Source organism: Zonotrichia leucophrys, unplaced genomic scaffold (assembly GCF_028769735.1).
Source record: "Zonotrichia leucophrys gambelii isolate GWCS_2022_RI unplaced genomic scaffold, RI_Zleu_2.0 Scaffold_83_194374, whole genome shotgun sequence".
Lineage (NCBI taxonomy): Eukaryota > Metazoa > Chordata > Aves > Passeriformes > Passerellidae > Zonotrichia > Zonotrichia leucophrys.
The window spans coordinates 174,879-186,284 of record NW_026992288.1 but is presented as its reverse complement, the minus strand read 5'-3'; the positions used below and the strand labels follow the sequence as shown (position 1 = coordinate 186,284).

The 11,406-nt window shown below is 53.3% G+C and overlaps 1 protein-coding gene across 1 annotated transcript; it reads left to right on the top strand.

Annotated features, from left to right (window-relative positions):
* The first annotated feature begins 258 nt into the window (after window positions 1-258).
* On the top strand, window positions 259-1,191 carry LOC135460667 (olfactory receptor 14A16-like). Its single transcript, XM_064737571.1, has one exon. It carries the CDS (start codon window positions 259-261, stop codon window positions 1,189-1,191), a length of 933 nt encoding a protein of 310 aa, XP_064593641.1.
* The last annotated feature ends 10,215 nt before the right edge of the window (window positions 1,192-11,406 follow it).

Sequence of the window (11,406 nt, the reverse complement as noted above, 5' to 3'; positions counted from 1 at the left end):
TGAGCAGTGGCAGAGCTGGGAGGGCTCTACAGGGCAGAGCTGAGCCCCCAGGGCTGGGCTGAGCTCTGCAGCACTGGCAGGGTCCAGCCCTGGGCACAGGGAAGCAGCTGCTGGCAGGGACAGCTCCAGGCAGCAGAGCCCTGGGCAGGCAGAGACGGGTATGTGCCCCCAGGCTGTACTAGGATATTTAAAGTCCTCTCCAAACCCAACTATCCCATGATTTCTGTTTTTCCAGATCTGTGTTCCAAGGCAGTGCAAATGTCCAACAGCAGCTCTATCAGGCACTTCCTCCTGCTGGCACTGGCAGACACGCGGCAGCTGCAGCTCCTGCACTTCTGCCTCTTGCTGGGCATCTCCCTGGCTGCCTTCCTGGGCAACGGCCTCATCATCAGCGCCGTAGCCTGCGGCCACCACCTGCACACGCCCATGTTCTTCTTCCTGCTCAACCTGGCCCTCAGCGACCTGGGCTCCATCTGCACCACTGTCCCCAAAGCCATGCACAATTCTCTCTGGGACACCAGGGACATCTCCTACACAGGATGTGCCACACAGCTCTTTTCCTTTATGTTTTTCATCTCAGCAGATTTTTATCTCCTGACCATCATGTGCTACGACCGCTACGTGTCCATCTGCAAACCCCTGCACTACGGGACCCTCCTGGGCAGCAGAGCTTGTGCCCACATGGCAGCAGCTGCCTGGGCCAGTGGCTTTCTCAATGCTCTGCTGCACACAGCCAATACATTTTCCCTGCCCCTGTGCCATGGCAATGCCCTGGGCCAGTTCTTCTGTGAAATCCCACAGATCCTCAAGCTGTCCTGCTCCAAATCCTACTTTAGGGAAGTTGGGCTCATTGTTGTTAGTGCCGGTTTAGCACTTGGCTGTTTTGTGTTTATGATTTGCTCCTATGTGCAGATCTTCAGGGCTGTGCTGAGGATCCCCTCTGAGCAGGGACGGCACAAAGCCTTTTCCACCTGCCTCCCTCACCTGGCAGTTGTTTCCCTGTTTGTTAGCACTGCCACATTTGCTCACCTGAAGCCCTCATCCATCTCCTCCCCATCCCTGGATCTGGCCCTGTCAGTTTTGTACTCGGTGGTGCCTCCAGCCCTGAACCCCCTCATCTACAGCCTGAGGAACCAGGAACTCAAGGCTGCAGTGTGGAGATTGGCAACTGGACAATATCAGAAACATTAAACTGCTGGCCAATTTTTGCAAATCACTTGTAATAAAAGTCATCTTTGATACTTGTTGGTTTCATTTTGGAGGTTGTTTCTCTTTTTATTTTACTTTTTTCACCTTGTCCACTAATAAATATGATTGTTTGTGCCATTTCTAATTTTGTTTCTCTCCTCCTTCCCTGTGGCCACAGACCGGGCACAGCCCTGGGGGTGGCAGTGCCGGGGCTGCAGCAGGGACAGGCCATGGGCACTGCTGGGGCAGCGCTGACACCTCAGCCCAGGGCCTGGGGGCTCCAGGCTCCTTGCCCAGGCTCTCTCAAGAACACACCCAGGCCAATGATCAGCACAGAAAAGCCCCATGAGCAGCCCCAGGCTGGCCATGGGCAGGCTGGGGGCAAACAGCATGGCTGGGGCTCTGCAAGGGCCCTGGGGCAGACAGGAAGGAGCAGCAGAGCAGGGGCTGATCCATCCCCAGTGCGCTGGACAGCCCAGGGCAGCATCCCAGAGCGTCCTCATGGAGCTGCCAACAACATTCCCCCTTCTGCAGCCCTGGCCTCTCCCCCAGCTCACAAAGGTGCCCCATCCTTGCAGGCACACACACGGCAGCACTGGCTCAGCAGCCCCTGTTTGCATTTGTGAAGGTCCGCCCGAAGTGAACAGGTGACGAATGATTTCCAACATAGACACAGGGGTTTGCAGTAGCAAATCAACAAGATGGAATTTATTGATAATAACTACAGCTAAATATGCATTGGTTAGAGGATTCGGGGAAGAGAAGGATAGGATAAGGAAAAAGGAAGGAAAGAATGTTAGGGAATGGGGTATAGCTACCAAGACGCGATATCTTCGGGGTCCCGCCGCCGATGCTCGCTGGTACACGTCTTGGGGAGATCTCAGAGAGGCAGTTGAACCAAACCCTAGATATACTGTTCTTGGTTGGGGGAAGGGTGGCCGAAATTATGTTTCCATGGAGGGAAAAGTCCATTGTTTTCATGGCCAAATGCTCCCAGGTACGTCTGCTCTGGGCAGGTTCTCCCCCTTCCCTGAGTTGGGAGGGGGTACAGTCCCAGTCTCTGGAAGGAGGTGGCCAGGGGGTTGCCATGGGGGTGCCAATAGGGTGCCAGAGGGGTTCTTGGTTCTTTGATGAGGGGGTTCGCATTTCAGTTGGTCTGTCACGGTGGTTGAAGACAGGCAAGACAGGCAAGAGGGGTCTTCTCTTGGAGGTGGGGGGAGCCACCCCAGAGCTCTGTCCAGCCAGGTCTGAAGTTTGGAAGAAAGTCTAGTTCCATTGTTCAGAACAGGGCAGCATGCCCCTTCAAGTACAGCATGGCATGTTCTGCAGACACCATCTGTAAACACGCTAAATACGCATGAGACTTTCTTTCCCAACTGGCTCAACAGTTTTTAACCCTTCGGTGGTCTCATGACAATTGTGAGGCAAAAAACTGAAGGATTTCCGGATGGACTTCCACAGCATTGCACAGAGCAGGGGGAGCACCCTCATGCTGTTGGTGTGCTGAGCATTAACCTGAGGGAGCAAAAATGCCATCGGCCCCTGGGGCCAGCAAGGGCTGGGGGTCACCAGGGAAAGCTCTCAGCTTTGTCCTGGCCTCTGCAGTCAGCCAGAAAGTTTGTTCCCATCAGCTGGGAGTTTCCTGTCCCACTGCAGATGCTGTTGCTCAGAGCCAGGACTGCCTGGCAGCCACCCCCAAACTGCCGTGAGCATTTCCTTGGTTTCACCTTTGCTTTCTTTCCTCTTCCCACTACAAATTTCTTCCTGTTGCCCAGCCCTGTTCCCTCCCTGCAACCAATCCATCTCTGCCCTGCTCCTGCTGGCCACACCATTCCTGATCCACTCAAGGAGCCATTGGCCTTCTTGGCCACCTGGGCACACTGCAGGCTCATGTCCAGCCTGCTGCCCATCAGTCCCTGCAGGTCCCTTTCTGCCTGGCTGCTGTGCAGCCACTCTGTCCCCAGCCTGTAGTGCTGCAGGGGTTGTTGTGGCCAAAGTGCAGGACCTGGTACTTGGAGTTGTTAAACCTCACCTTGTTGGAATTGGGCCCTGGATCCAGCCTGTCCAGAGCCCTCCTACCCTCCAGCAGATCAACATTCCCAGCCAACTTGGTGTCACCACAGTTCCATGACCCTCCGAGTGTCCCGATGGTCTCCATGTTTCCATGAGGCCTCCCAGTTTCACATTGTCTCTTTGATTCCATGGGACCCCAACATCACAAAGTTCCTTGAATCTTGGGCCCTGCAGTGTCACAACAGATCCTTGGTTCCATGAGGTTGGGCAGTGCAGCAATGCTCTCCTTGGTTCCACAGGGTCACATTTGCCTCTTGGTCCCAACCGCCATCATGGTGTCAAACATGTTTCCTTCATTCCAGGAGTCCCTGAGGAGCACCACTGGCCCCTTGGTTCCATGGGGCCCTGCTCTGTCACAATGCTCTGCATGGTCCCACAAGGCCCTGCAGGGTCACAGTGGCCTCTTGGTTCCAGGAGGCGTCAGAGTGCCACAATGAATTCCTTGGTGCTGCAGTGTCACAATGGACCTCTGGTGACACAAGAGCCTGCAGTATCACGAGGGACCCTTGTTTCCATGGGGACCACAGTGTCACAATTGTTCCCTCAGTTCCCAGAGTCCTTGCAATGCAGCAATGGCCCCTTGATTCCATTGTCCCCAGGCTCTCCCAAGGGTCTCCTTGGTTCCACAGTGGCACAATGGCCCCTCAGTTCCACAAGACCCCGCAGGGTCACAGTGGCCTCTGTGGTTACACCAGGACCCAGACTGTCACCATGGACTCCTGGCTTCCTTTCAGCCCCACAGTGTCACAATGGCCCCTTGGCTCTGTGCTGGCATGTCATACACAGTGTCATCATGGTCCTCTTGGTGCCACCAGGTCCCGCAGTGTCACACTGACCCCTTGCTTCCCCAGGGCCCTGCAGTGTCACAATCATCAGAGAATCAACCAGGCCGGAAAAGACCTTGGAGAGCATCAAGTCCAACCTGGGACCCAACACCACCTTGTCACCCAGACCATGGCACTGAGTGCCACATCCAGTCTTTCCTTAAACACCTCCAGGGACAGTGACTCACGCATCTTTCTGGACAGCCCATTCCAATGCCAAATCACCCTTTCTGTGAGGAATATTTCCTAATGTCCAACCTAAATGTCCCCAGGTTCAGCTGAAGGCTGTGTCCTCTTGTCCTCTCACTGTTCCCTGGAAGAAGAGACTGATCCCCATCTGGCTGCAGCCTCCTGTCAGGGAGTTGTAGAGAGTGATGAGGTCTCCCCTGAGCCTCCCCTTCTCCAGGATAAACAACCCCAGCTCCCTCAGCCACCTTTCACAGGACTTGTGTTCCAGATGCCTCCCCAGCCTTGTTGTCCTTCTCTGGACATGCTCAAGAGCTTCCGTGTCCTTCCTAAATTAGGGAGCCCAGAACTGGACACAGCACTTGAGGTTCTGCCCAACCAGTGCTGAGCACAGGGGAAGAATCACAGCCCTGCTCCCGCTGGCCACACCATTCCTGATCCATAGGAGAGCCAGGGGTTGGATGAGGGAAATGGTGCGGAGGAGGGCTGGAGACCATGTGTAATTGATTGTCAGCCATGAAGAGTCTTGTTTTTCCTATCTATTCAGACTGCCTTAGAAGGTTCTGGGGATCAATATCAATTGGACATTGCTGGTAATCTATGTATAAACAAGAAAAAAAAACAGGACAAAACAATTCTTTCTGCATTGTTTTTAATACCCTATATTGATTTTCAATATACTTCTGAAATGTTCCTAACTAACCATAGGAAAATTGAAAACAAATTATTCCAAGGAGCTTTTCTTGTTCAGGTGTTTTGTACAAATATTTATGAGCGTTTGTCACTGAATTCCTGAACTGAAGAGCTGAAGAAAGAAGAGGCCACTTGAGTAGTAAAATTTATCAGCAATCTCCAGGTGGCTAAGGATTCATCCCCATCAGAGCAGCAATGAACAGAAATGGGCACAGCTTTGTGGCTGCCCAAGCTTTGGCATGGGCCCTGGGCCTGGAGCAGGAGCAGTTCTTGAGGGCTCCAAGGCCGGGGCTCTTGTGCTGCCCTGGGCAGATGGGATGGCAGCAGGGGCTGCAGAGCTCTCTGCACCTCAGCTCGAGGGGAGCAGGGCAGCCAGGGAGCCTCCTTTGGCCTTGGCCAAGCACCTTCCCCCATGGCTGGGGCTGAGTCCTGTGGCAGCTGCAGCTGCTGCTGTGCCCTTGCCAGGGGCTGAGGCCGTGGGGCAGTGCCCAGAGCAGCCTGGCCTGAGCAGAGCTGTGGGGCCAGAGCCGGCTGGGCTGGGCTGGGGAGAGGCCCTTGGTGCTGCCCAGAGCTCAGGGCAGCTGGCAGAGCTTGCAGGGAGCTGGGCTGGGCTCAGAGAGCCTGGCCCAGAAACCATCAGTGTCCATCTCAGCCTGGCTGAGCGTGCAGGGGCAGGACTCAGGCCAGGCCTTGTGGGGCAGGGCCAGCGCCTGTGCAAGGCATTGCAAACAGGCAAGTGGCCCAGAGAGGAGGCTGCTCTGTGCCCTTGGTAGCATGGACAGAGCAGGGAAGGGGCCCAGGATATTTGTCAGCGCCAGCCTCTGTCCCCATGTTTTGGCAGCCCTGTCTGCTGAGCCCAGCTTTGGCCTGGGCTGAGTTTGGCTGTGGCCCAGCTCCATCCTCCTGCGGGGCTCAGGGCCTTTTCCCAGCCATGGCCAGCCCTGGCTGCCTCTCTGCTGGCCCAGAGGCCGGCAGAGCCCAGGGCAGGGCTGTCTGTGCAGCCCCACAGGTGCCACGGGCTCTGCAGGAGCTGGCAGAGGCTGCCCAGCAGGGAGGCCATGGGGCACAGAGCCCCAAGGCTGCTGTGGGCACCACGGCACAGGGGCCGTTCCCAGCCGCAATGCTCCTGGCCTGGGCTGGGCCTGCACAGGGGCTGGGCCACCATGGCTGGGCCAGCACAGGGCCACAAAGGGGCCACGCAGCCGCTGCCGGGGCTGACTGCAAGGCCAGGCACACACAAGCAATTGCTGAGCATGGCCTGCGCTGGCCAGGCCTGACTGTGCCAAAGGCAGAGCTCAGCTGCCCTTGGGGCTGCAGCAACAATCCAGAGCCCAAAGAGCCTCCATGGCTGTGCTGGAGACCAAGGCTGCCGGAGGGAAATGCAGGGCTGCTGTGGAATGGGGAGGGCATTGAATTCCAGCACACACCTCAGCTCTCTGATGATCCCGGCACCATGATGGTCCCTGTTTCAGACTGGAGCAGATCAGATGCTGATGGGACAGGAGCCCTGAGGGGCTGTCAGGGACCTGCAGCTTACAAGGTGCTCTGCTCTCCCTCAGGTGCTCTCTGAGAGATCCAATCCCAGCTGGGCACCTCAGGGCACAAGTGGCACTGCCTGTTCATGGGCACACAACTGATGTCTGCCTGGAAACTGGCACAGGTGTTAATACCTCTTAGTTTCACAGAATCACTGAATCACAGAATTTCTAGGTTGGAAGAGACCTTTAAGGTCATTGAGTCCAACCCACGTTCTAACACCTCAACTAGATCATGGCACCAAGTGCCACATCCAGTCTTCCCTTAAACACATCGAGGGATGGTGACTCCATCACCTCCCTGAGTAGATGATTCCAGTATTTGACCACTCTTTCTGTGAAAAACTTCCTCCCTAATCCTAGCCTGTATCTCCCTTGGTGCAGCTTGAGACTGTGTCCTCTTGTTCTGTCTGTTGTTGCCCGGAGAAAGAGACCAACCCCCAGCTCACCACAGCCACCCTTCAGGAAGTTGAAGAGGGTGATAAGGTCACCTCTGAGTCTCCTTTTCTCCCGGCTGAACAACCCCAGCTCCCTCAGTCGTTCTTCATACGGCTTGTGTTCCAAGCCCCTCACCAGCCTCGTTGCTCTCCTTTGGACACGCTCAAGCATCTCAACGTCCCTCCTAAAGTGAGGGGCCCAGAACTGGACACAGCACTCAAGCTGTGGCCTCACCAATGCTGAGTACAGGGGAAGGATGGCCTCCCGTTTCTGCTGCCCACACTATTCCTGATGCTGGCCAGGATGCCTTTGGCCTTCTTGGCCACCTGGGCACACTGCTGGCTCATGTTCAGCCAACAGTCAACCAGTAACCCCACGTCCCTTCCCACCTGAGCACTGTCCAGCCACACCGGCCCCAGCCTATAACGTTGCAGGGCATTATTGTGGCCAAAGTGCAGGACTCAGCACTTGGATTTATTGAACCTCATCCCATTAGATTCTGCCCATCCATCCAACCATTCCAAGTCCCTCTACAAAGCCCTCCGTCCCTCTAACAGATCGACATATGCTCCCAGCTTGGTATCATCTGAAAATTTGCTAATGAAAGACTCTAATTTCATGACATACAAACAAATCTTTATTATCTGGGTCATTTGAGTACTTTTAAGAATTGGCAGAGTTTTCCCACCAGGAACAGGAATTTCCTCGAGGTGTACTGATGGCAGGAGGAAAAATACTGATCTTCCCTTCTACGGGTGTCACCAATATTCGGTTTATTACTTCGTCTCCCTTTTCCTTCAGGTGTTTTCAGCTCTTCTGTTGAAATGGCCATGTCTAAGGACATCTCTTCTTTTACAGCAGGTGGATGTATGTAGTTCTACTGCTCTCTGATTTCCTCCTCTAGATGCTCTCTGGTCAGTCAGGTGCCTCTCAACAGACTGGCTTCATGCTTTGAGCTGGAAGAAATTGCCCAATATTTCTGAAGTTCAAACAAATATATAATAAATATAATTTTATTTGTGTTTTTATCTATCACAGAATTACCTTATGCCTTGTTTAAAACTGTTGCTGTACAGAAATCCCTTGGGGATGGGGGACATGTCAGAGGCTGCAGGGACATCACAGAGAGCTGTGATGGTTATTAAACTGTTCAAATGTCCAACTTGTGTTTGTTGGCAAGAAACCTTTCTGTGCCTCTGAGTGTCACCATTCCCTGAGCCCAAAGGACACAAACCTGATGACTTGTGGTTCCCACTGCAGGGGCTGCACTTGGACCTTGGCTCTGCACAGGAGAGCTCTTCATCTCCTTTCTCTCTTTTCCTCCCTCTGGGTATGGAGGGAGCTCCTGACTTCAGTGTGTGACTCGTGTGTGCAAAGAGCAAATCTGGGCAGAATTGGGACAGGAAGGGTTTGGGGGACCTTGGGATCTGTGCTGGGCACAGAAGGTGTTTTTGATTGCTCTGAGACTGTCTGCTGTGGAAAGTGGATTTAATATCCAGCAGAGGAGTGACTTTTGCCTTTGATGGTGCTGAGCCTTCCTTTGGCTTTGTTGGCTGACAAGAAATGCACATCTCTCTGTGTCTTGGGCAGCTCCCTCTCCAAGGAAAGCAGGTGGGAGTGGGACCAAGGAGCTGAAAGCTGCAGGTGCAGCCTGGGCTGGAGGGAGCTCAGATTTGCACATGGCTGCTCTGAGTGCCAGGGCTTGGATGGGGGAAATGATGGGGTGGGGGTAAGAGAGAGTCAGATTGATTGTCAGCCATGAAGGGTCTTGATTTTCATATCTATTCCAACTGCATGAGGAGGTACTTGGATTCAGTGTCAACTGGAGATTGCTATTTACAGAGGAAACAAGAAAAACCTAAACAGGACCTAAAAAATCTTTTCTCATTGTCTTTTAAAATAGATCATATTCAGTTGAATGCACTTCTGAAATCTCTCTTATTAACCACACAAGATTTAGAAACTGAAGTCAAATTATCCCCAGAGGCTTGGCTTGTTAAGGTGTTCTGAATGTTAATGAGCCCTGGGGGCACTGAATTCCTACACTGAAGAGCTGAAGGCTGAACAAGCCTCTGGAGCCGTACTTAGATTCAGTGTCAATTGGAGATTGCACATATCAATGAAGTAACAGAAAAAAAAAACTAAGGAGGACTTAAAAAAATGTTTTGTGACTGTCTTTTTAAATATATTTCATTCACTTTAGATGTACTACTGAGATCTGTCCAATTAACCACAAGAGATTTGAAAATTAAAATCAAATTATTCCCAGAGTCTTGGCTTGTTAAGGTGTTCTGAATGTTCATGAGCCCTGGGACACTGAATTCCTGCACTGGAGAGCTGAAGGCTGAACAAGCCTCTGGAGCAGGAAAATTCAGCAGCAGCCTCCAAGTTGCTGAGGATGTCAGCAGCCCCCACTGAGGCCATCCCTGCCCAGAGACCGTGGGGGAATGGGCAGACAAGGAGAGCGTCCCTGAGGCTGGGGCAGCACAACTCAGAGGCAGCAGCAGCTCCAGCTGGGAAATGGAGTGTGGAATGGGGCTGGGAAAGCCCTGCCTGGGCTGTGACAAGCAGGACAGACAAGCCCTGACACCCGTCCCCAAAACAATTCTCTCAAACAAGGTGCCCTTGATGCCTCAGGCCCTCCCTGGCACAGCTCCCAGCACGGCACTCTGCCCTTGTGCCCGAGCCCTTCCCTGTGCTGGGGCTGGCCTGGGGCTTTTCCTGCAGTGGGACCTGCCCTGCTCATGTCACAGGAAAGGCAGTTCCTGCTGGAGCAGGAGGCTCTGCCTGCAATGGGCTCCAACAACTCCAGACAGGCCCTGTTTTCAAAGCCCCCAGTGGGAAATGAAGGAGGGAGGTCATGCTGCTTTTGGGGTGAATCATGCTTAAACCAGCCTGACTCCTCCATCCCAAATTTCAGTTTCCTCAGAGGGAATTGAAGCTGTGGCAGAGCTGGAAAAATCCCAAGAGAAAGGAACAACCAAGTGACACCACTGGGAGCTTCTGCAGAGCTGCTGAGCTGGCCCAGCCTGGGCACATCTGACTGACAGGGCAGCACCTCAGACTAGAAAAGCCCCGTCCCAAATTTTAACGGCAGCGTCTCCTGACATTTCCCTTCTTGGATGGTGTGGAAATTCCTCCCTGCAGTGGGGACACCCCTCAAGGTCACTGCTCCTGGCTGAGCCAAAGGGACTTGCCCACAGTCAATGGTCTGCAGGAGTGACATCAATCTCTGCTTAATTACAGATTTTGCTTTAGTACAGTTGCTTTGAAATAATTTCTTATTGCTCTATATAATATATTATACATCTCTTAAATCATGGTTAAATATTTCTGCTTTAGACAATTTTCTCTAATAATTACCATAATAGATAATACATATTTATATAAATATATCTGGTTTGCCATCCCTAATCCTGTGGAACAAATTCTACAAAGGTTTATTTCCCACTTTATAATTCTTTACACACAAACTCTTGAAAAGTCTGCAGCTGGGATTGGAAACAGCTGCTCCAATGTGGCTTTCCCAGAAGGAGTTTAAAAAGCCTGGACATCCCTGGGGGTATTTGGGAATCTGTGGGGGCTATTGGGGCTCCTTTCTGCACCTTGTGACCCAACAGGAACTTCTGTAATAAACTTTGACTGAAGCTTCCACTGTGCCCATGACAGGAACCCCTGTGAGTGTCTGGGACATCCCGGCTCTTTGGCAGCCTGGGGACTCCTGGGATGTCACCATGGAGCCCCCGTGAGTGCCTGTGACAGATGGGTGCCTTTTCAGCCCAAGGTACCCTGGGATGTCACCAGGGAATGGCTGTGACTGCCTCTGACCACAGGGCTCTTTACCATCCCAGAAAGCCCTGGGAAGTCTCCATGGACCCCTGTATCTGCCTGTGTCATTCCAGCTCTGGAACAGGCTAGACACTCTTGGAAAGTCCCCATGGAACTTCTCTGAGGGCCTGTGAAAAATCTGATACTTAGCAGGCAACCATCACCAGCCTCCTGTTGTTCTGTTCAGTTTCCACGGCAACCATTACCAGGACCCTGTTGCTATGGTCAGTTTCCATGGCAACCATCACCAGCCCACTGTTGCTATGGTTGGTTCCCATAGCAACCATCACCAGCCCCCTGTTGCTATGGTCAGTTTCCATGGCAGCTCCATGGAGACCCCATGCCAGGCATGGTTGCCATGGACACCAGCTCAGGCCTGCAGCCAGAGCCCGTTGCCATGGCAACCATTGGCAGCCCTATCCCAGGCTCATGGGATCCCAGAACCACAGAATTGGCTGAGCTGGGAGGGACCCATCAGCATCCTCCAGTCCAACTGCTGACCCTGCACAGGACACCCCAACAATGCCAGCCTGGGCCTGGCAGCGCTGTCCAAACGCTGCTGGAGCTCAGAGAGCCCTGGAGCTGGGACCCTTCCCTGGGGAGCCTGGGCAGGGCCCCAGCAGCCTCTGGGCAAAAACCTT

Bases quoted from the DNA above. Each gene is read 5' to 3' on its own strand.
- LOC135460667 (XM_064737571.1), top strand. From the start codon at position 259: ATGTCCAACAGCAGCTCTATCAGGCACTTCCTCCTGCTGGCACTGGCA.